Source organism: Pantherophis guttatus, chromosome 3 (genome assembly GCF_059756535.1).
Source record: "Pantherophis guttatus breed Tessera chromosome 3, ASM5975653v1, whole genome shotgun sequence".
NCBI lineage: Eukaryota > Metazoa > Chordata > Lepidosauria > Squamata > Colubridae > Pantherophis > Pantherophis guttatus.
This window is the reverse complement of record NC_142065.1, coordinates 51,758,463-51,783,518: the sequence shown is the minus strand read 5'-3', so window position 1 is coordinate 51,783,518 and position 25,056 is coordinate 51,758,463. Positions and strand designations below refer to the sequence as shown.

At 39.3% G+C, this 25,056-nt stretch overlaps 2 protein-coding genes across 3 annotated transcripts in view; one reads left to right on the top strand and one right to left on the bottom strand.

Moving 5' to 3' along the window:
- The window catches only part of BAK1 (BCL2 antagonist/killer 1), a 32,283-nt gene extending 30,390 nt beyond the window's left edge, over window positions 1-1,893 (bottom strand). Inside the window, exon 1 of one of the 2 annotated variants that reach the window (XM_034414662.3) lies at window positions 1,666-1,893. The gene's annotated coding sequence lies outside the window, so the exon portion shown is untranslated. Of the gene's footprint in view, window positions 1-1,178 lie in introns of both variants that reach the window. The other variant, XM_034414663.3, reaches the window with a different exon arrangement.
- The window catches only part of LOC117663984 (uncharacterized), a 63,448-nt gene extending 38,595 nt beyond the window's left edge, over window positions 1-24,853 (top strand). Inside the window, exons 2-8 of the mRNA XM_034414654.2 lie at window positions 10,109-10,534; window positions 12,014-12,126; window positions 12,927-13,024; window positions 17,740-17,784; window positions 18,154-18,281; window positions 21,429-21,519; window positions 24,167-24,853. Of these exons, the coding sequence (XP_034270545.2) occupies window positions 10,287-10,534; window positions 12,014-12,126; window positions 12,927-13,024; window positions 17,740-17,784; window positions 18,154-18,281; window positions 21,429-21,519; window positions 24,167-24,178 (735 nt within the window). The 5' untranslated portion in view covers window positions 10,109-10,286 and the 3' untranslated portion in view covers window positions 24,179-24,853. The remainder of the gene's footprint in view (window positions 1-10,108; window positions 10,535-12,013; window positions 12,127-12,926; window positions 13,025-17,739; window positions 17,785-18,153; window positions 18,282-21,428; window positions 21,520-24,166) is intronic.
- The last annotated feature ends 203 nt before the right edge of the window (window positions 24,854-25,056 follow it).

Genomic DNA, 25,056 nt, shown 5'->3' with positions numbered 1-25,056 from the left:
AAGCCACCTAAAGTCAGTCCTATGCTATGTATGTTTTTTTTGTCCTGGATAAAACATTGTATTCATATGTGCGTAGGACAAACAATCAAAATGATTAATCGTTAGGTAAAGGAGGTTCAGAAAAGCCTCATTTTCTGATATCTAAGCTGAATCAGTGCCTTATATTTATAGTATTAAGACAGTCAGATTTAATAATACTTTAATCTTTAAAGGAACAATTTATAAAACCATATTCCTAAAAAAATCCACCTTATACTGCCATTCTTAAACTAATGCAAATATTGCTGTAAAATACCTTGGCAACTTCCAGATACATAAACTTGAACTCCCTGAATTCCCCAACCAGTATGTCTACTGCCCACAATTCTGAAGAGTTGAAGTGCATAGATCTGGAAGTTGCCAAAGTTGGAAAACAATATTCTAAAGCTATATCACAAGTTAGATTTTGCCAAAGCACAATCAAACTATCTACTAACCAACTCCATGCAAATGCATGAATTGGCAAAACACAATGACTCTTAAGTTAAAGCTAAACTGGCTAGGTTCAGGCAACCCAATAAGGTCCCATCTCATATGCTTCCTGTTGTGCAAACCCTGATTTTTTTATTCAGGTGAAACAAATGTTAACTCTGGCAACCAGAACACTTAATACTTGTGATAACCCGTCTTGCTGTGGTCGGTTAAAACGGAAGTTTTTAGTTAGGGATACCATGGGTTTTAATTGTTTTTAATGGTTTAACTTTTAATGTTTTATATATGGTTTTTAAATGCATTGTAAGCCGCCTAGAGTCTTCGGAGAAAGGCGGCATACAAATTGAACAAATAAATAAATAAATAAATAAATTCGCAACGTTATAGGAGCAAGCCTTACACTTTCCGGGGGCTAGTTTTAAAGTGGGTTTTGTTACTCCCAAGAAAAGTCAGCCAATTATTTCGTGCAGCCCTACATTATAAGGCACAAGAAAAAAAAAAAAGGACCAAGTCAAAACAACCACCAATGAACATTGATAACGCAGCTCGAAAACTTGCCACGGTTAACAGTACCATTGCTGAGAGGGGGGGGGAAAAAATGAACGTAGATCCGTTAGGAAAACACGGACACCCCTTTCTAAATTTCACGCCCCGGGTCATACGCTTATTAATCCTGGATATCTGCCAGCCCGTAGTTCCCAACTTACAATATCTTTAAACGACGAGAGCGAGGTTTTCTCCCCAGCGATGCACCGCAAAGCTCGGAGGAAGCTCGGAGGAAAGAGGTGGCTTGTTATTGCGTTCTGTTTTTCGGCAATCTCTCGCCTGGAGGCTCCTCGTCCTTCTTCCCGGGGTCCTCCCTGCTTTGACTCTCCTGCTCCTCGGAAGCACCTCTAGGCCTGCGGCGCACTTTTGCTCAGCCTGAGCAGGCGGCGCTTCAGGGCGCAAGCGTCGCCAGCAGAGCCTCGCATCCCCCGCTCCGCATCCAGCCAAAGGCCCGGAGAGAGAGAGAGAGACCCCACCCACAGGAGAACCGACCGACCCCCCCCCCAAAGAAATAGATGCAATATTTCTTCCTGCTTCCTCGGGCCGGGAAGAGGCAGAAGATCGCGGCTTCTGCACGGCACGGGCATCCCACAACGTCAGGACCCGCCTTCGCGCGGATTCCCCGCCTTTCCCGGCCGCGGCACTCACCCCGCTTCTAGGGATCGGTGGCGAGACGGCCGCGCCCTTCCCACCCCAGCCGGCTTTTCCACGGGCTGTTCAGAAGGAAGTCTGGACGATGCCTCGCCAAGCTCTTGCACCGCTTTCGTTCTCTGCCGCCCGCGGTCTTGCGCTGCCGGGCAGGCAAAAGCGAGAGACTCTTTGCTCCGAAAGGAAGGATGAAGTCCCGTCCCCCCCCCCCCAAAAAAAATCATAGATACAAGCCAGGTGAAAGCAACGGGACTTCTTGCAGCGCCCTCTAGAGGCCGTGTTCTTCGTAGCTGCCGTATGTTGTGCAGGAAAATGGGGGGTGGGAAGGGAATCGCTTCCTTTTGCCCTCCGCAAATGGGGCTCGAAAAACGTACGTTCGTACACGGGGGGCGGGGAGGGGGTTACACTACTGTAGCCCCTGTGGTTTATGGAAAGCGGAGAAAAAGGGTTTAATCCAAATCCAAAAGGAAAACTTGCTAAGTCTATAGGACAATACCATTCATCCTGTGTTCATTTTTTTTCTTAGTGGTGACTCCTGGATTAGTCCCTGTACTTTGTTTAACAGATTAACAGAGTTGGAAGGGACCTTATAGGTCATCTAGTCCAACCCCTTCCCCCCCTCAAGCAGGAGACCCTACACCTGTGATGGCGAACTATCGCGTGCCACAGGTGGCACATGGCGCCATATTGGTAGGCACGCAAGCATTGCCCTAACTCAGCTCCAGCATGCATGCGTGCACTGGCCAGCTGATTTTTGGGCCTTCTGGGCTCACTGGAAGTTGGCAAATGTGCTGTTTCCGGCCTCCGGTGGGCCTCCGGGGGGTGGGGGTGGGGAAGGCTGTTTTTGCCCTCCCCAGGCTCCTAGAAAGCCTCTGGAGACTGGGGAGGGCAAAAAAATGGGCCTACTTGGCCCACCGTGCCATCACATGCCAAAAGTGGGGGGAGCATGCGTAGGGGGGGCAGGGCACATAGAATTATGGGTGGCACATGCGCGTGTCCACCCTGCACTCCCCCAGCTTTTGGCACGCGATGGCAAAAAGGTTAGCCATCACAGTCCTACACCATTTCTGACAAATGGCAGTCCAATCTTTTCTTGAAAGTCTCAAATGACAATCACTTTGAAAGTGGTTTGCCATTGCCTCCTCTCTAGGGATAAGAAAGTGACTGGCCGAGGGTTTCCTGGTTCCTAGCCTGATGCCTTACCCAATGCTTCAAACACCACATCTCCCTATCTCTCTGAAAACCATTTTTGCTTTTTACCATTTCCTACATTGCCTAGTTTCTCACCTTTCTCATTAATTCCATTCAACTGTGTATTTTTGCAAGCTTCCTTCTTTTCTCTGCTCATCCACTCTTCTTTCATATATTTCTGCTGTGACTTGATTCTTAATTCATTATTTAAAATGCACTCAGTGTTGCCAGAGTTCAACACTGAAGCCTGTTATTCCCCATAATTTCAGGCATTGGGATAGGACATCAAGAGCATCACTTATTTCATTGGGTTAAAGATGTATTGATACCTCATCTCGCCAAGATATATAATGATGGCAGATGATCTTATCTAATAGTTCATGTAGATGTTAAATAGAAACGGTACTAGAGCTTCCTGGTGAGTAATGTCGAGTTAAGATATCTCTGTAATGGTGATAGAGATGATGATCATGGCTAAGAATAAAGAATTGGCAAGTAGATTGGTCGCCCAAAACCTTTCTGGACAAGGAGAGGATGAGAGATTGCCCTCTTGCGCTCTGTATCGCTGCTCCTTGGGAGGAGGTTGCAGGACAGGACAGAAGTTTCCCATGGGTTTGAATGTCAGGTGGCAAAGGGAACCCTCATGCTTTCGACCATGCTTTCAACTTTTGAGGACACCAAGTTTATTAACTCACTTTCTAATCACCTTTGAAAATTACTTATTCAACTGCATTAAGGATATTGGAGGTCTTGAAAACAAGTTTGAAAATGACTATCTTCATTTTGAATAAAAGAAAAATGAGCTATAAGCTTAAGGACATAAAGAATTAGACATAAATGGAAAAGGTAAATAAAAATCTGATTTAAGAAGGTTATAAATGAACTAAAAGATCAGACACACTTGGAATAATGGTAAGATTGTCTCAAAGGTGCCTTTTCAAAAGGCAACTGGATTGTCTTTTCCCTGAGGAGGAGGAAGAAGAAGAAAACATTTTGCTTCTCATCTAAGAAGCTTCATCAGTTGATTTGTGACCATTCATTTAGCAACCATTCAAAGTTACGATCGGTTGCTGATCGGTTGCTCCCGGTTCGCACCAGTTCGCAAGAACCGGAAGTAAAAATTTATAGTAGTTCGGAGAACTGGTAATAACATTGGCTGGCCACGCCCCCGAACCGGTCCCTGGCCCGGTCGCCGCTCGCTTACCCTGCCCACCTCATCAGAGGCTTTTTTTTTTTTTTACTTTTAAAAGCATTTTTTTTCTACAACCTCTTCAATGGAAAAAATGCTTTTAAAAGTTAAAAAAAAAAAGCCTCTGATGATCCCGTGGCTCAGCTGAGATTTGAAAAGCCTCTGACGATCTCAGATGAGTTGCCTGATCGACAGAGGCTTTTCAAAGCATTGTTTTCTGCAATCTCTTAAGGTTGTAGAAAAAATGCTTTTAAAAGTAAAAAAAAAAAAAAGTTGGCCACGCCCATCCAGTCACATTACCCCCACCAAGCTACAAAATAAGCCACGCCCACAGAATCGGTAGTAAAAATTTTTAGAACCCACCCCTGGTTACAATGGTGCTGAAAAAAACTCTGGACTTCGCACGTACAAGTTATGACTATCACACAACTAGAAAGTATCAAATAGCTTTTATTTGAAAATAATGTTTTAGAAATATTTTAATGTAATGAGGTAAAAAGAAAAATTATACAGGGGAGGGAGGAGTTCAAGTTTACACAAGTGTTATATTAAGGGGTTTTTTTTTTGTGTGTGTGTGTTTTTTTTTTACGAGTTATGAGTATATTATAGGGAAGTCTGGGGGGAGGGGAGAGTTAGGGAGGGTTAGGGAGGTTGGGAAGTTTGGGGGGGTGGGGGGGGGGAAAAGGGGTGAAAATGTAATTGTAAAACTTTTGCAATAAAAAAAAAAGTTATGACTATCACACCACGCCCACAATCACATGATCGCAATTTGGACACTTGGCAACTGACTTGCATTTATGATCAGTTGCAGTGTCTTGCGGTCACGTGATTATGGTTTGCAACCTTTTTTGCTATTTTTCGGAAGAATGGGTTCACACGACTGTGGTGTTCACTCAGTGACTGCAGATTAGTTTAATGACCATAGTATTCCACTTAACAAGTTGAAGTCCTCACATCTTAAAGCTGCCAAGGTTGAAAAACATTGTATCCGTGCCACATGCACAATTCTGAAAACTTAAGGGGAAGTAAAACTGTTCCACATGAATCAATATAGGAGAAGAATAGCAATAGAATGTATCAATTAACTTCTCCATACCCATCTTTAATGCTAATAATAACAAAAATCCTGCAAGTGACTACATAATGTTTAGTATAGTGGTTAAGGTGCTGGCCTAGAAACCAGGAGACTCTGAGTTCTAGCCTTAGTTATGAAAACTGGCTGCTGATTTTGGGCCAGTCATTCTCTCTCAGCCCAACCCTCTTCACAGAGGTTGTGGGAGGAGTAAAGAGTATTATGTATGTTCACTACTCTGAGTTATATATAAAGTAATAAAGACAGGGTAGAAATGTAATACATTAAATAAAATTGTATAAAATGGGATATACAGGTAGTCCTTGACTTACGACCACAATTGAGCCCAAAATTTCTGTTGTTAAGTGAGTTTTGCCCCATTTTACAAGTTTTCTTGCCAGAGTTGTTAAGTGAATCACTGCAGTTATTAAATTAGTAACATGGTTGCTGAGTGAATTCGGCTTCCCCATTGACTTTGACTGTCAGAAGGTCGGTCAAGGTGATCACATGACCCCGGGACTCTGCAACCGTCATAAATATGAGTCAGTTGCCAAGCATCTGAATTTTGATCACATGACCATGGGGCTGCTACAATGGTTGTAAGTGTGAAAAATGGTCATAAATCACTTTTTTCTGGGCCGTTGTAACTTTCAACGGTCACTATATAAACTGTTGTAAATCAAGGATTACCTGTAATACAAATGGCAGAGAAACTTACCTGTAAGCAGTTGAAAATTTTAAAATCATGCATAATTTCCTGCGTTTGGTAGTTGACATGCACGCTTTTTTGACTGTATCTGACAGTTTGCATTTGACAATTCTGCAACACCTCCAAAAAAAAGGAGAACAGCAAAGCACTGTAAATGGTGGATCTTAATCCTGTGACAATTTCTATAAGAGCACAAAACATCTGCAACATACAATAGTAAAAAAAAAATGGACATGATATATCGGAATGAGTCTCCTTGAAAGAGAATTGGACTACAGCTTGATGGAACCATATTTTTTATTTCAGTTGATGTACCCAAATAATAATAGGGAAGTTCTTGAAGATAATTATCACTAATGATATTGGAATCTGGGTATGAGCTTCTTTCTATGGAGCTTTTTTTGTTCTGAAAAATGAATGAGTGTGATGCAGTTAGCTGTTGACATATTCTTTATTTTCTGTCTGATGAAAGTTGTGCCAATTCAAAGGTAAGACAGAAGCTTCAAATCATGCAGGGGTCTGGACAGAGCATCCATCAGGCGTTCTCTAGATCAAACACATCTTTATTATGTGCCATCTGACAGCAGAAATGTTTCTGCTGGCTGCCATATAATTCTTGTGACACTATGCAGACTGCATACATAAACCTTTTTAGAACACAGAAATCTACGACAAAAGATTCTTGTGGCACGCAGGAGCTAAAACATTTAACATGGCTTAAAGTTTAATTAAAGTCACAACTTAAAATTTCATGGGCTCCTCTGTGTCACATGCATGATAATTTTGTAACCAAATAAAAATAACAAAGACTTATTCGAGTTGAATTGCACTTCTGGTGATGTCATGGACTCATTCATGAAATTTTTGTGATGAGAGGATGGAAGTCATTGCTTTCTTCTGGGCTATTGGCTTCCCAGTCTTGCGTATACCATGGAATTATCTGGTCATCTCCTATCTGTGTACTTATTAGGCCCATCGGTGCTTAGCTTCTGAGTCCAAACAAAGGTTCTTTCCATTGCCATTGTGTTAGTAGAAATGATGACTTCAAGAGAACCAGAGGATTCCAGAGTTCTGGACTTGCAGTTGTAATTGCTAGTGTAACTGAGCAATGATATAGATAGTCCTCGACTTACGGCCACAATTGAGCCCAAAATTTCTGTTGATATGACAGTTAAGTGAGTTTTGCCCCATTTTATGACCTTTCTTGCCTCAGTTGTTAAGTATCACTGTCAGGGCCGGATTTTCCTATAGGCTAACTAGGCTTCAGCCTAGGGCCTCAAGATCAAGAGGGGCCTACATTCAAATTGTTAGCAAAATTAAAATTACACTTTCACTATAGGTGAAAGGGCCTCATAAGTGGAATAGCCTAGGGCCTCTTTTCATCTAAATCCGGCCCTGATCACTGTAGTTTTAAGGTAGCAAGATGGTTGTTAATTGGATTTTTTCTTCCTCTTGACTTTGCTTCTCTGAAGTCGCAAAATGGATCACATGATCCCAGGACACTGCAACTGTTGTAAATACGAGCCAGTTGCCAAGCATCTGAATTTTGATTAGATGACCATGGGGATCCTGCACATAAGTGTGGACAATGGTCATAAGTCACTTTTTTTCAGTGCCATTGAACAGTCATTAAATGAATGGTTGTAAGTCAAGGACTACAAACGGCAGCCTTTTGGGGTTCAAAAGCTAAGGAGTGATGAACCTAACACATAACTAGCTCTATCCTACATCTGGGAGAATTGCTATATTATTTATCATAAATAGCCTGTGGTTGATGATACCATGGCCTATTAAAGTCTAAGGGCAAAGCATTTCAATACTTAATTTTGCTGTTGATTGTATTTGCAATGTAGGCGCTAAAAGAAAGGAGTGTTTAGACTAGAAGTCTGATTTAGTTTTAAGTACACTGAGATAATATGTTCTGTTTATTAAGAGCTCTCAAATATTAGCCTGAAAATTTAAGGTCTTGCTAGTCCAAGGATCTATTTTGTTCACAACAATATTAGCTTTGCTGCAATTACCAGAAAACAGTTAATGAAAATGCTACTGAGTGGACCTGGATAGGATTTGTTGAAAAAATAATTGCTGTAAATTGAAACTGATTAATTTGGAGAGAGAATAGAGGATCAAGAGTATATGTAGAATTGAATTATGCTTGAAATTTTAAAAGAACACAATCTAGATAAGACAGACAGATTCATGAAGGGAGAAGTAAACTTGATAGAGCTGCATGCCCACAAAATGTGAGTTTGCACCAGGGGTGAAATGCTACCGGTTTGCTCCGGTTGGGGCAAACTGGTAGTAAAAAAAAGCTACCGGTTCGTGAGAACCGGCAGTTTAAAATACCAGCAGTATTTCCGACTATCAGCTGTGCCGCGGGGTTTAGCTTTGCTAGAAAGCAGGAAATCCTGCTTTCTAGCAAAGCTAAATCGCGCAGCACAGCTGATTTCCCCCCCCCTCGCTGCTCTACTTACCTTCCCAAGCCTCCTTTTGGCACGTACTGCACATGCGTGCGAGCGCAGTGCGTACGCACGGCCAGCCAACCGGTAGCAAATCGGTTCAGATTTCACCACTGGTTTACACCTCCAGAATTCAGCACTCTTGGCATATCGAGATAGTGGGTTTAATATGGCTGCCTTCAGTCTCTAAAATGGCATAAAGACTGCCAGTATAATTTTCCTCTGTCCTGATAGACTGTCACTTCTCTGCTTTGGGAATAAAGAAAGCAAGAGCTGCTGTTCTAATAATTTCCTGGAATGAGGGCATTCATAATGCAGCTATTGGTGTCTGCTTTGCCTCTCCCAACGATTGTGCACTCCCACCAGCCAGCCATGCAAGAAAAACCAGTCAGTTGCTATCCTTCACAAAGTCGTGAGGCAGGGTCATGTTAACAGCTCCATACTGCTTTGTTTTCTTGTGGTTTTTTTTAACCGTTGCTTGTATTGACTGCAATTTGATGTTATAACCTGATAGTATTGTGAGCTGCCTTAAGAAAACATTCCTTGAAAAGTGCCACACATTCATACAAGTATGCATATGCTCATGTGTACATACACAAAGACACACAAAGTTTCTTCCTCTAGAAATACGCTATTTATCCCAGAAGATATTGACATTTTGCTAGTAGAGCACATGCCTTACATCTGAAGATTCCTGGTTCAGTCTGTAGTACTTCTATTTAAAAAAGTCAAACAATGTGAGACATGACGTTTCTCTTTAAGATTCTGGAGAGGTTGCTGGTGTTTTAGGCTTCATTGTTAGCATTTTAAAAGGTGATATTAATACTTTTAACATGGCAGTCTAGTCTTTTATTTATCTTTAAGAAAGCAGTTTTTATTTCTTGCTATGCAAGAACTTGTATTTTCAGCACTAAACAATAAGACTGTATTCTGAAAGTCCTTGAATACACTTGCAAGTTTAAGGAAGATACAAATTCAGCTGGGAAAGAGTAATGTAACCCATAATTTTGCCACCTGCCACATTTCTATTGTTCAAGTCTCACATGTAATCATTGTCTTTCTTTGTTTGATTCACTTGTTTTCTAACGTATCACAGAAACTGAATATATGAATCCTTTATTTCTGTGCCCTGTAAAAAGAATTGATTCCCCCCTTATTAAAGGCTCTTTGCTTTGCCTGAATTACTGTACTTGATGATTCATATTTTTAGGTGGGCAGAGAAGCCCCTTTGCAAAGGTAAAAGTATCCCTCTCACATTCAGGGATCAAATTCTTATCGGCATAATGCCAAACTTATGGTGCCTGAGCTTCACAGCAACACTGGTAGACAGTAAAAGGCAATACTGGGATATTTGGATGAATGATGATGCACCCCACTGTTGGGCTGCATTATAGGTATCCTGTTATCTCCTATGTAAGATCATTATTCAAATGTTATTAATTACCAAGAGATCGATAATTTCGGTCTAAGACACAGCTGTTTATGTGGAAACCTTCCTTATTATAGAATTTCTGAGTATTAGATTATGACTTCTACTCTCAGCAGGGCAATTGAAATTATGAGAGGCAGTCCAAATACATCTGGAAGTCACTAGACTACGAAAGTGTAACGGGAGGGATAGACATCTAATCCAAGATGCTGAAATCCAGGAAGTCCCTATTCTTAGACCCCACCCCCTTAGAGAACCTCAGAATTCCCAGAGGATTCTGAGCAGTTGGGTTTTCAGTTTGAAGCCTTGCTTTCAATCCTTTGAGTGGAGCAGCCATCTTGCCCCATAAGTGGCTCAGAATGGAAACTCTTACAGCCTCCTCTGTTTCTAACAGGGCCTGGGTGCTTCAGTTCTTCCGAAACCTATTTGGAGGCAGCAGGCATGTGACCCAAGAAGGGGAAAAACCTACGGCAGGTGTGAAAGAGAAAGATGACATCAAAAGTGAGCTCTTGGACTGTGCCCTGTCTGACACTGAAGTAGCCATCCCAAGCCAAGAGCCTTCCGTTCCCAAGATGACTTCAAGTGAAATCTGCCCGGTGGTAATGAGTAGCCCCACTGAAGAGCTCTCCCTGATGAAGGAAGCAACTCTTGGAGACACTGCCCTTAAGGATGAGAACAACGTCTCTGCTTTATTTAACTCAACAAGGATGGACCTAGGAGACACAGCCCCCTTTGCTGAATCTATGCTAAGTAACAATGAAAGAGTTTCTGCTGCAGGAGAGGAGGACCACAATTCTAGTGATAGAGGAACACTAGGAAAGTAAGTATTGTACTACCAATGTTGTGGTTACACATCATAACGTGAATCAATATTTCTGATTGGCCTCACATTATGCAGACTTCTAGTTTTCATGGTGTACAGTCTGAGACTGGCTCTTTCCCATGTTATCGGGGACAAGTAAAAGTGATTCTCTTTTTTGATTGACTGGCATAGTTCACTTAAGCCCTGTCTCATTCATGGCAGAATGTGAACAGAGAATTAGATAATAATCCAACAGGGATTTCTATTAATTAGCTTCTAGTTATAGAGGTCAGGTTGTTTCTATTTTTATTTGGCTATGATTGGCTAAGACAATAGGTTTCCTTGTTAACTTTCCTTTAGATAGAATATCATACACTGAATTGATGGCATGAGGGTCTTCAGATAACTAAAGCCCGTGGTATGAGGCTCATAAAGGCATGTAGGGAAGGAAGAGGAGAGTTGGCAGCCTGCCAATGTTTCACAGCATCCACTTGTTATCATTTTGACGTGCTGCCAGGAGTGAAGGATGCAAAGTTAGAGAAAAATCCAGCAGAACTAGACTTAGCACAGGGGGACACATGTAGGCTCTGAAACAGGATATAAATCTAATGAATACATGATAATAGTAACTTTGTTCGTGGGAGAGCTGCTCTTATTGAGAAATATGCAGAAGTGAATGTTGGCATTTGTTGGAATTCATTTGGCAACATTGCACAAATTTGCTTGTCTCTGAGCTGCTGCTCTTAGACGAGCTTTTTCAGAAAAAGCCCCAGTTTGTTTCATCCTATGGTGCCCCAATTCCTGGAAGACTGATGAAACCCAGCAGCAAAAACAGAATATTCCTTTCACAGAAGAAAGGCCTTAGAACACGCTCCAAACAAAGTATGTTACACTACTCTAAAGGGGTGGGAGATGGGGAATCCTAAGGATTTTTCTGAAATAAAATGTGACAATGTTAATTTGCCTTCCATAAGCTAAATCTTTTGTGGGGCTTTTGTGAGAGAATTAGTAGTAATTAGGAATTAGTAGAATTAGTTATCCTGTGAAGGTAGCTTTGAGTATTATGGTTTACATAAACAATGACACCAGGACTAATGCTTTATGTAAGCTTTTCTGAGTGAAGAGTTTTCCACACTCTATAATTATAATCATGGGGACTGAGTCACTGGGCTGATTAGCAAAAAGATTAATAGCTTAATTTATACAATCAAAGGGGTATAGCTTCCGGATATGTGTGATCCTAGGAAATCCAATTCACTCTCCTTCCTCATTCCATGTAACACTGTTGTCAATAGTGCTGGTTTTATTGACTCTGGCAACGTCTGTGCCTACATTTATGTGGTACCACTGATATACCAAATAAATAAAGGATTTGGGCATAGGTATTAAGGTGGGAAGAGAAATGGGGATTTCCCCTTCCCCATGATAGGTAAAGAATCAAGTGCAGGGAATTTATTCTTCAGAGGAGTACTCATAAAAACCATGTTTTGGATTCAGGCATGAAATCACTCCAGTTACATATGCAGAAGATGGAGTCTCAATGGCTGCTGGATCCATGGCAGATATTAAGGATTGTAATGTTGAAGATGAAACGGAACATCTGCTGAAAGGTGAAAAATGGAGGATGGTTATTCTGATCTATTTTTCAAATAGCTATGGCTAATCCTATCGCTTGCATCTCCTTTGATACATGAATACTGAGAGTTTAAAGTTGTATTTAAAGAAACCAGGAGACATGTTACACTATATTGTGCTAGAAGGGCCATTAAAATGAATGATCGGGAGCACTACATTCCATCTGACTATATTGGCTGGTTCTCTTAGGAAGAAGATAATCCTATTCTTATATAATTTGAAGCAGGATACACTCTACTTTCCTAGAATTAGAAGGAATCTTGTAGCACTCTTTCCCATCAACACATTTAATTAAAAAGCATACTGTGTGCTTTTAGATGCTCACAAAAGTTTATGCCTTTTAATAAAATGTGTTAGTCAGAAAAGGTGCTACCAACTTGTGATTTTTGGCTATTGTGGATGGCTGTTCTACAATATCTATTTTACTTCCTAGCTAATACAGCCAGTCAGGGCCCTTTCTTTCCACTTCTTAATTGAACAGAGCTGGAGCAAAAGGAAAGGCTGAGGGAGCTGCAGGTAGGTTTGGTCAATTGTTGGAAAATACAAAGACACTCCCATTTCATGTGCAAATGTCCTGCTGCTCTGGGCAAGTGTGCAGTTTGTTCCTTTAAATTGCTTCTGATTTTTGCCTGTTTTCTTTGCACCACACAAAGTAAAGTAGAGTAAATAGAGTCAAATACATGATACTTTTATTGTCTGGGTTAAGTGAAGAGGCAGAACCTGGGAAAACACTGGCTGTTGAAAGCTGTTGTGATGTGGCTTTTCTTTCCTGTAGAAGATGTACAAAAAGAATCTCCAAAATCGGAGCTCTCTCCCTGGAACAGACTCATCAATATGTACAAGCAGCGCCGGAGGCTTCCTGCTTCTAAAGTGGTAATTATGAGATAGGAAGCTTTTAGAAAAGCCTTTTCTTTCTCTTCTTTTTCTTTCTTCGCTTGTCTTGCTGCTGCTGCTGCAAAGAACTTTTTTTTTTATATTAGCAATATAATTCCATTGAGGAAGGTAAGAAAGCCATAAGCGAAAAGCAAGATCCTGGAGGCTCGCACACATTCCACGATTCCAAGAAAATTGTTTGAGAACATAAAAGATGTATTCCATTAGATCAAAGAGGTAGAATTTTAGATATGGAAAGTACCTTAGAGATCATCTGGTTTGGCTGCTGCAGTGCCGGGTCTTCTATTGGCTGAAACATGAAACTTGACAACCAGCCTCTGTTTGAAGACCTGCTTAAAGAAACCACGTGTTTCCTTAGGTTCTCCAAGAAATATACAGGTTTAAGGAGATGCTGATAGGTCATCTTACCCTGTCACCACCTCCTTTGCTCAAAGTATTTTCCTGGAATCAGAAACAGTATGTTGTTGTGTTATTATTACTACGGGTAATAGTAGCAATTCTACTACTTCCACTAGTACTCCTAATATTAGTAGCTCTACTATTTCTACTCTGATGTGCAGTAAAAGGAAAGATTTTCAGAAAGAGCACAGTCAGAAGTATGAGTCTGTGTGTCTGTGCTCTTGAGTGTACAAATGTATGCATATATTTTGGCATATGTATATAAATATGCTGGAATTTGACAGTGAAAATCCAGGTTCAAGTCCCCAGTCAACCAGAGAGCTCACAGCATGATTTGAACTCAAGTGCTCTCTCTCTCTCTCTCTCTCTCTCTCTCTCTCTCTCTCTCTCTCCCTCCCTCCCTCCCTCTCTCCCTCCCTCCCTCTCTCAACATTATATGTGGTGGTGGTGGGAAATGAGGGAGCACCCCCTCCCTGCTGCTTTGAGCTCTAAGAGAAAAGGTAGGATATAAATGCAGAAATAATCTAAACATTTTGGAAGGGGTACATTAGTCTTTCCCAGAATGTCTTTTGTTTAAGAAGGTCCATTTAGGGTGATCTGAGATTATATAAAAATCCAACCCAAAGAAGTAGTAGTTATATATGAGTTGTAATACTTTTGTACTTAGTACACAGTAAAGCAGAATTCTTTGAGGTATTTAGATTCTTAAAATATAGAAAGGCTAAGTAAATGATGACAGGATTTGCACTCTGTATTCCCAGCTCCATAGTTACGGCCATGCTTCAGCTTTCATTCATTCTACAAATTGCTCAAAGAAAAAAAAGATTACCTTTGAAGTGTACGAGACATTTTTAAGGAAACAAATGACATAATGAAATCGGCCAGAAATCTAATCTTCAGGGATTTCTTTTCTGATGGAAACCTTTGTAGTTGTGATTTTTGACAACTCAATACTTTGGAGAGAGCAAATCTTCTTTTAACATGCTTTTGCAATATATTCACAGCTGAATCATGCCTTCAAACATTGCCCTAATTGTCCTACAAAGCTGTATGAGATGAAATGGCCTCTGCCATAGTTAGGAGTGTCTGTTTCTGTCAGCAAAAATTATAGATCTGCATTAGAAAGGCAGACTTACTGTTGTGTAAAAGTCTTGTCAAGCTGCATGGTACATCCAAGCCAAGGTGGCAAAAGTATTCTCCTAAACAGCTATTTCTAAATAAATGCTGCTGTTAAAGTCATTGTTTAAGTTTTAGTTTAGTCTTCAGGGTTGCTGTTGTTGTTTCATCGATTCTTCACTTTCTTTACTTTTTAGAAGTTTCCCATTAAGTCTTTGTGTGGCTGATTAGATATAACCTGATTTACAAGCCTGCTATGTGTCTGCTTCTGATATCAGAAAAGCACAATTGTCTCTTCCATAAAAGCTTAACAGCTTTGCCTTTGGGGCTTCACTTTGGAAAAATAAACTGACATCAGGTTTCACCTTATTATAGCAATCTACTACATTAGATGTAAGGAATGTTCTTAACTGACAGACACATTTACTTACTTGATTACAATAAAAAACAATTGTAAAAATTGAATAAAAAAGCAGTGACTTGGGAGAATCATTATAGTTTGGCTGTCATACGCGTTCTTATTTTTCCCATGTTGTCCTGGACACTATCAGTGTGCAACGGAGTGGGGAAAACAAAATGGCCACAATGAAAAAACATAATGGCTGCCATGTTTTGTAGTGTAACCATTTTATAATGTTTTGGGCTGGTACAATTTTGGAACACAATGAGAAAAACAGAATGCTAGGCATTAAGAGGCTGCCCATGCTATTTTTCTCACAGCTTTTGCACTGCTTTGCTTTACTACTGAGGTGCAATTGGCTGAGACATGGAACAAAGCCTTCTCTATAGTGATGGTCATTCAGGAAGCTGGAATGGTCTGATACAAAAGAGGCAATGGGAAATACTTTCTCCCCTGTCTTTCTTCTGAATTCCTTGGCCATTTCCCTCTGTGGGGCTGTGTGTTACCCCAGCCAGATTAAATCTCTGATAACAATAAGGGCATATCTGTGGTATTTTCTTACTATGATGCAAAAGCAGTTTGCCATTGTCTTCTTCTGGGGTGCATTTTTAACTTTCCTAGTCCAAGATGCATCTCTGGGGTTTCTTGAGAGTCTTCCAACTAAATATAAAATCTGAGCTTTGGCACTTTATACAAAGTCACTTAGGTGCCACCACTTGACCTACTGCCCATAGTTTTATTAAAGATATCTACCAGCTCCAGTTAATTTCTGTATGTAGAATGTAGGTGGGGAGGAGTTATTTGTTTTAACCAACAAAGTATCTTGGACACGCTATAGTGTGATGGCGAACCTATGGCACCGGTGCCACTTCGGGCACGCGGAGCCATGTCACCTGGCATGCGCAGCATCACCCATTTATGTTCTGGGTTTCTGGCGCACGTGAGGATCAGCTGGCCTTTGTGCGTGCAGCAGTGCTAGAAACTGGAAGAGCTAGTCTTCCGTTTTCCTGCATGAGCATGTGCGCCAGCCAGCTGATCGTCATGCACGCATGCACGCCAGAAACCTGGCAGACATCAGGTCTTTTCAGAGAAAGACCTGATGTATCCTTTGAAGCTCCCAGAGCTCTATACTGTAGCTACCTCTGGTTGTACAGTACCTCCTTTTATATGTAGAGCTGATATTGTTTGTTTGTTTGTTTGTTTGTTTGTTTGTTTGTTTATTTATTTATTTATTTATTTATTTATTTATTTATTTAATTCAATTTTTTATACAGCCCTTCTCCTGCTGGACTCAGGGCGGTGCACAGCCAAAGATAAAAACAGCGCATACAAAATTTAAAATTTTAAAAGAATTAAACTAGTATTGGCCCAATAAAATTTAAAATATCCCAACTCAAACCAATTTAGCAATTAAAAATATCTAAGGGGGGGGTCAAGCCAGCCCAGCTTGATGAAATAAAAAAGTTTTAAGGGCACGGCGAAAAGCACGGAGATCTGGGATCTCCGGGGGCAGGTCGTTCCAAAGGACCGGTGCTGCCACAGAGAAGGCCCTCCCCCTGGGGGTCGCCAGCCGACATTGTCTGGCCGACGGCACCCTGAGGAGTCCCTCTCTGTGAGGCTCTGTGTTTAAAGTGTGGAATTGCAAAGCTGCAAATGGAAGGGACTTTTAAGAACATGACAATAATCTTCCATTGTGGGCCTTTTGTGTAAAAGCACACTTTCAAATTTACTTTGTAAGAGTATTAATAGTAGTTATTATTTTGACTAAATATTTGGCTTATCCTACTTCTGCTTTTTTCTAATGAAAGTATTGTTGTATTATGAATGACGGAAGTCTCTTCATCTTTCTAGGTAGATCTATCCTTTTGTCTTCTGAGGTATAATAATTTTGCTGTAGATATGAATGTTCTGCTGGATTTATAGCCTCTGTTGTTGATATTTGATATAAATTTACATAAAATACACCTGAAAGCTCTATTTTTGCTTTGTGAGAGAAAAGCAGTAAATGTGGGTTGTTGAAGAAGGCCTAAAACATTGTAAGTTACTTGACAAGGACCCCACTGCAACACTTGTACCATCAAATAGTTCTAGCAGAACTATTTTGTTGGTAAATTAGTAGACATTGTCAAAATTGCCAAGATTGTACTTATTACATATTTTATACTGCTCTTCCCTGCATCTTATAGTGGTTATATACTTCATATCTTCATTAACAGTGGAACTTGGTCCAGATAGTCCTCGACTTATGACCACAATTGAGCCCAAAATTTCTGTTATTAGCAAGATGGTTAAGTGAGTTTTGCTTCATTTTATGACCTTTCTTGCTACAGTTGTTAAGTTAGTAACACTGTTGTTAAGTGAATCTGGCTTCTGCATTGATTTTGCTTGTCAGAAGGTCGCAAAAGGTGAACACATGACCCCGGACACTGCAACTGTCATAAATATGAACCAGTTGTCAAGCATATGAATTTTGATCACATGACTACGGGGATGCTGCAATGGTCATAAGTATGAAAAACACTCTTTTCAGCGTCATCGTAACTTTGAATGGCCACTAAGCGAATGGTTGTAAGTTGAGAACTACCTGTACCAGCTTGGACCTGGCACAAAGATATCCTTCAGTATGCCTTCAGTAGGAAGAAAAGGAATTTAAAATGCCTTGTTTCATTGAGAACAATTATGGCAAATTATCACATCAGTGTGATGTTAAGCATTTTCAGTTTTATTTGTTTAACTATTTATTGGCTTTATTTCTTCAATTTATATGATCACCCACCAGGCAAATAACTCTTATTTGCAGATTCCACTGTGGCTACCCATCCAGGTAAGTCTTCAAGGGGCTGTAAGGGACATGATTTTCACATGTTATGCATATACTTTCAATATGTATGCTCCCCAATGTAATCTTAGGTCTTTTTGGTAACATCATTTCTGGTAACATCAAATAATAAAAATGTAATGCAGTCATATGATCCTATATAAAATAAATCATTGAAAATTATTTGAAATGACAAGTAGATTCTTGAGTGTCTATGAATATTAATTGACTATAATTAAACATTTTTTTATTAATAGAAAAGTAGAAAATAACTTGCACCATGTAAAGTCAAAAACATTACTTTACTGATTCAGTTAACACAGTGGGCAATTTCAAATAATTCCTTATCTGTGTTCTGCCTGTACTGTTTTGTAGTCCAATGTTCAGATTATTCCAACGCAACCAGTAACTGAAGATGAAGCCACACTGGATCTTATGATATATGGAATTGCAAACCCCAGTGCTACAACATCAAGTTCCCCTAAGGCTTTTTGCATCTTAGAGTAAGTATATTTTGAAGGGTACCTCTCATTCTTTGGAGACTTGAGGGGGACAGCCCTGAAAGTCAAACCATCTGCAGTGTTACACCCATAACCTAATGTAATAATAGGGATGTGTAAACAAAAGTTACGGCTCATGCTCATTATAGATAATGGGAGTCTAATGATTCTGAAAAGAACTATGTTAAGAAACTTGACCCTAGCAAACAATTTAGAGATTTCAGTTAGCGTGGTATAAAAATCTGACAGATCTGTGGGGGTAGATTTAGGAAAAAGAAGGTAGCCTTTTCTTTCTCACTGTTTTCCTGTTGTACTATATGCAGTATATAAAGAGTTTAGACTAAGAACTAACAGATACAAATCTTTGTTTTTAATTACTATATTGTGCAGAGAAAAGAGATCTTTAACGCCATGAATCCATGTCCTTTTCGCCACTCTTAATCCTTTACCTCTATTATAATTGTTCGGGGTCAAAAAACACAATTCCCTTTTATCATCTGTGGTGCATAGTGGTTAGAATGCAGTATTGCAGGCTAACTCTGCCGACTGCCAGGAGTTTGATCCTGACTGGCTCAAAGTTGACTCAGCCTTACATTCTTCTGAGGACAGTAAAATGAAGACTCAGATTGTTGGGGATGATATGCTGACATTGCATCCCATCCAAAGAGTGCTGTAAAGGACTATGGAGCAGTATATAAGTCTAAGTGCTATTGCTATTGCTATTGCTATCATTTCTCTGTCTCCTTCACTGGGCACCCAACATCTTGGAGGCCACTGATTTAGCTTAGCAATTTATTTATTTTTTTAATTCACAGAGTAATATATTTCAAAATGTATGCTCATTCCAAAGGAAGTGGTATCTCAGTTTACTGCTAGTTTAATAAGAAAGGAGCTGAGGACAGAGTGGATGTTTCTAAACAAATTCAGAGCAGCTACTTCAGTATCTGTTGGATAAAAGTCATTGAATAAAGTCAATACCATCTGTAAGGCAAAAGCAAAACCAATGTTAATTCTATGAATAATCTGCATTTTAATTACAGAAATATTAGGTGCAATAGAAATTGGAAGAGGCAATTTTGTTTCTCAGCTTGCCATGTTTCTGATAAGTATATCCTGTCGGAAGCCATGCTTGTATTTCTAAGAAAATGTTCTACAAATTCACAATGTTTGTGTATGTGTGTTTGAGAGAGAGAGAGAGAGTCAGAGAGAAAGAGAGAGAGAGAGAGAGAGAGAGAGAGAGAGAGAGAGAGAGAGAGAGAGAGAGAACGAAAGAGGGAAAGAGGGAAAGAGGGAAAGAGAGAGTAAAACAGTGACAACCTGATAAACTTATTCTCCAAAGACAGCTTTTAAAATTTTCACTAAATGGATTGAAGATAAAAAGCATATTTGAATTTGGAGCACAGGTAGCATCTGGGGATAATACTAGGTATGACCACTTGGTGTCACTGTCCAATTTAAAATAATTTTACTGAAGCTTATTTTCAATGATACCAATCACAAATTTTAGTAAATGGAGCAAAATAATCATAACACACTGTAATAATTTTTAAAGGGCAGGAGAAAGATGGAAAGACAATAGTTTTTTAAAAAGTTTGAGGCGTGAAACAAATGTTCTGGAATGTTATGTTTCAAACAAACAACTTTGAAAATCTTTGCTTGAAAATTTTCTTCATCCTTATGTTGGAAATTGAAATATCGATGTCCCAGAATTGAAATATCGACAAACAACACATATAAAAAATGTATTCCTGCAAATTAAGTATGGAGGCACCTTCTCTATGTTATATGATAATTTATTTAGCCAATACAATGGATATATCAAGAACATATTTATCTTTAATATGCGGAATTTCCTAAAGGAAATCAATCCTGACTGTTTTTTGGAAGGACAGATATTGAAATTGAAGCTCAAATACTTTAGCCATCTAATGAAAAGAGAGGAGTCATTGGAAAAGTCTCTGATGTTGGGAAAAGTTGAAGGCAAAAGGAGAAGGCAGAGGATGAAATGATTAGATAGTGTCAATGACGCAGGGGGCTTGAGTTTGGACAAACTTTTTGAGACAGGGGATCCTGGCATGCCATGGTCCATGGGGGTGCATAGACTTGTACACGTCTTAGTGACTGAACAACAAATAATAGGGGGATTGATCCAATGTTATGTTCACAATGGTATCTTTTTATTGTTTTATATTCACATATATATTTATAGAATACTGATAACATGCCACTGCAAATGTGATAATAATAGAAAGCCAAACCATATGAGTTAATATTCTAACTCCTGAGTCTCCTTTTCAGAAATAAGGGGATCATGAGCAACCTTTATTCAGCATTCTCTGCACTGTGGTACAAAATCTGTGTTGCATTATCCTAATGTTAAGATTACAGGAAACTTCCTTCATAGAGTTTAAATTGACCCTCAGTTGCTTAATTGGCCAAACCTAGCGTGCATGCATCCCCTTTTTCCCTATTTGTTTATATTCCACCTGCAGCTGCATAGTTTCTTCTTAGTGTGATAGATTAGAAATACAGCCACAGAAACACGGAAACAAATAATGTGAGATGTGATGAGCTATCTTAAGCTCTCATTATTCTTCTGTTTCAGCATTGAGGACCTGCTAATAAGATACAATATGGGGAAATCTGTGTAGAACTCTGATCATTGACCTTTAGGAAGCAGTTCAATAGATTCTTCCAAAAGTTTTGTGATGTTTTTTCAGCTGGTTTAAAATTGCATACTTTTATGTTAAGCCTATAGGACAGAAGTCTTGACAGCAGAAAATGACATTTTTTCAAAACAGAGTTGAACAGAGTTGCCTTGTGGTGAGATGGGTGACGACTACTACTACTACTACTACTACTACTACTACTACTACTTATTATTATTATTATTATTATTATTATTATTATTATTATTATTATTATTATTATTATTATTATTTTGTAGAAGCTGTTTGCAGCATTTAGATTTAGAGGCAAGATTGAAAATGGAATGAAAGTACTGTTGAACTCATAGTAATCCCAAGAAAGACCCTTCTATTTCCAATTTAAAAAAAGCAAGAATTTGCTAAGTTATGGCAATTCTAAATTTGTTTCTAATATGTGTAATGTTGCTTCTTTTTGTCTTCCCATGCTTCATTTCCAATCAAGACTGCCTGAAAATGAAATTAGGGAAATGGCTGATGACCATGAAATAGCATGTCAAGATACAGGATCAAATGGTAGTCCGAAGCATTTTCAGGTACAGTGTATACTCAAGTACTGCAGTGGTGGGTTCCTCCCGGTTCGGCCCGGTTCTCCCGAGCCGGTAGTAGTGACAATATAACATCAGCGGACCGGTTCTGCCCCCCCCCGCCCCCCGCCCCCCACATTATTCTTACCTTTTATTTGGCCCCACCCCCAATCTATTGCTGCCTCCTGAGTCCCAGCTGATGACTAGAGGGAAAAAAACTGTTTAAACTCTTGCTGTGGGGCTTCAAAGGGCCACCCTACAGCTGATCAGTGTTAAAAGAAAACAAATGAGTAGAGCGGTACCTGCAAAAATACATGAGTAGATCAGTGCCTGCAAAAATAAATGGGTAGACCAGTGCCTGCAAAAATACACGAGTAGATCAGTGCCTGCAAAAATACATGAGTAGATCAGTGCCTGCAAAAATAAATGGGTAGACCAGTGCCTGCAAAAAATAAATGGGTAGATCGGTACAGTTCTGCAAGCAGTTAAAAGCCTGGTAGACCAGTACCTCTGCTAAATCCTAAATAATTGTCACATGACCATCAAGCCATGCCCACAAAATAAGCCACGCCCACAGAACCGGTAGTAAAAATATTTAGAACCCACCCCTGAAGTACTGTAGATTTTTGTTTGGGAAACTTATAGCTGCAATATTCCATACATTGCTGTGGCCATCTTTTCTTCAGAGAACATTTGAGCTTTGGAATCAAGATATAGTAACTGTCAAGACCTCATCGGTTGCACACAACATCCTGCCTAATGTGAGATGTTGGAAAACTAATTTAAGTAGAAACACATCATATGTCTGAGTTGCAGACACATACTGATTCAGCAATTCTAAAATTAGAATTGTGTGGCATTCTCTAACTGAATTTCCTTCCTCTTTCCCCTATATTTTGAACTATCATTTGAAACTGCTGATGAGAAAACAGAATAGACATTTCATCTTAATGAAAATCCACCTTTGGAGACATTAGCCCTCATGCTTAGCACTACATCATCCTGAGCCAAAAACAAACTAGCCATGTTAAGTTTAGCACAATACAAAAAAAATAATCCACTGTGGTTTAGCATAATGCAGAGAGAAATCCATTGACTTGGTCAACAAAAGCATGCTTTAAAATATCCTGACTTGGTGTCATGTGAGAAGACAACTTTATTTCCAATCCAGACTCCATATCTTGGTTGCAATATGATTTTTTTTCACCTTTGTATCTGATGAGCTCAGAATGAGATTATGTCTTTTGGAACATTATTTATGCAATATATGACTGTTAAGTTCCTAATCAACTCTCCAGTGTTTCTTGAGAGTACCAGACTGTCATCTGGCTTCAACTAAGCAAAAATTCCAAATATCTGCAGTGAACAAAGGGTGGCAGAAAACACAAAGACAGCAACTGCCTCTTCCATATGCACAAAAAAATGTTTGGAATGTAATAGCATACAATAGTGCCTGCTACTCAGCATGTGTATGTATTTATAATTTACTGCCCTACAAAAACACATCCTTGTTGTTATTCCTTTTCTTTTTTACTTTATTTTATCTCATTTTCTGTTTTTCTCTTTTTGAAGTATAATTGTTCAAGAATGGTGATGCATTTTATGTTCTGCTCAAGAACAATCTAACCATGAAGCTTTATGAGTTTTTTTGTCTGAAATTAAAGGATTAGAAGGGCTGGAAGAAAGAGCATAATTATTGCCATCTCATTGAATTCTTTCATTTGCTACCTTTGGAGTCCATTGGAGTTGTGGAGGAGGATAAATTTAAACAAAAAAACAAACAAACATTATCCAGATTGGAAACAAACTATTTCTTGATCATCATAAAAGGCAGCTGCCTTCTGAAATCTTTCAAAATGCAATGGCTGCCGGCAGTTAGCTAGAGCCAATGAAAGCAATGAGGCCTGTTCATGAGGCATTCTTTGCTTGTGCCATTCAGGTGGCAGGATAGCAAACAACATTTTGTATAGTTGTCAGAAAAATAGATTCTGCATATCCTTAAAGTATAATAGTTTGATTGCGAGACAAGCTAATCTTTTCCAGACTAGTATTCTCTCTAGATTTGGGTCTGTAGTTTTTAAAATTCCCAGCCACGATGGTCAGTTGCTGGAATTGTAGACCAGTATATGACACTAATTTGGAGAAAATTATGGAAATCTTAGGTAAATGACCAGTAACTAATGGTAGGAAACTATATATTTACTTTTAAATTGTAGATTTCTTTTTTCTAGCTTTGGAGGAGGGGGTCTGATAGCCCTCATTTAAATTATGATGTCCAAAGCAATGTGTATTGGGCACACTGTGGAATATCAAAATGTTGGATTTTAGTCACCCAGCACCGTCTTTTCGCATGATACCAAACCAAGATATTTTAGAACATGCTTTGTTGAACAAGTCAATTCCTCCTAGTGCTTTCTGTCAGAAGTGCTATTGCAAAGGCTCATTCACATAAGAGGAAGACCATTTAAGAAGCCCCATCTCAAAACAGTAGTTGAACTTATCCTTGGCAAGGTCCTACAGTACCTCTTGCACTCAACTGTTTCTCAAGAGTGGCTAGTGAGAAGGACAACATTGTAACAAATATAAGAATAAGACAACAGAAAGTTGACTATTTCTGTACTGTAACATTCTTTCTGTCTTCTCTTATTATTTTTAGAGCATGTTGTGAAATAATATTGCTGGATTCAACTTGAGTCTGACAGCATTCCCCTTCTCAACTTTACACAGGGCAGATCTACTGGAAAAAAGTATTTTCTATCCACCAGGACATTTCAAATTTTTGTGTATTTTCTTCTTCTTCATGGAACAAATAGCTGCTCATTATCTATGTTCTTTTATTTTCTGTGGACTAAGTCTGTTAATATTAGCAGATGTGTTTTAGCATATGTTTCAGACAGATAAATTGTTCTATCCTCCCTCTCTCAAACTCTATTGCTTCTCTTTCTTTCTTTCTCCTCCTAGAATGCAGTTTTACAATGAATTTATATTTTTGTGTTGAGCATTTATCCTGGCACTTAGCTCATTCACAAGACACATGATGCACTTCCCCAATTGTCTATTTTCCTGTCAATATTCTGAGTTTGGATTGTTTTTTTTTTTTTGCCTGTGTTTATAGCAGTTGTTTGGGATAATCACAATTTCTAAACACTACTAAGTAAAATATTTTATGATTCATCCTACAAAGAGTAGTTTTAAGGTCCAACTGCATGGAATCGGTAGAGAAGCAAAACTACCTGGCTTGTGTATCTAGGAATGAAGCTGGGAAAGTTATACCTTATTGGAACATTGTAAGGAGTATGGTGCTGATAATGAAAAAAATAAATAAAAAGAGACACTAAAGCAATCCTTTTACCTGATGTATCATGACTTGAAAAGTTTAGTTTGATATGAAACTGTACACCATGGTCTCAGTTATTTGGGGGAGAAAAAACAAATGGGCAGGAAATGACTATTTTTTTTAAAGCTACAGTACTTCACAAGTACAGAAATGAAATCTGACTCTGTGCATAGCAGCCATTTTAAAAAAATTGTTAAACATAGTTTTTG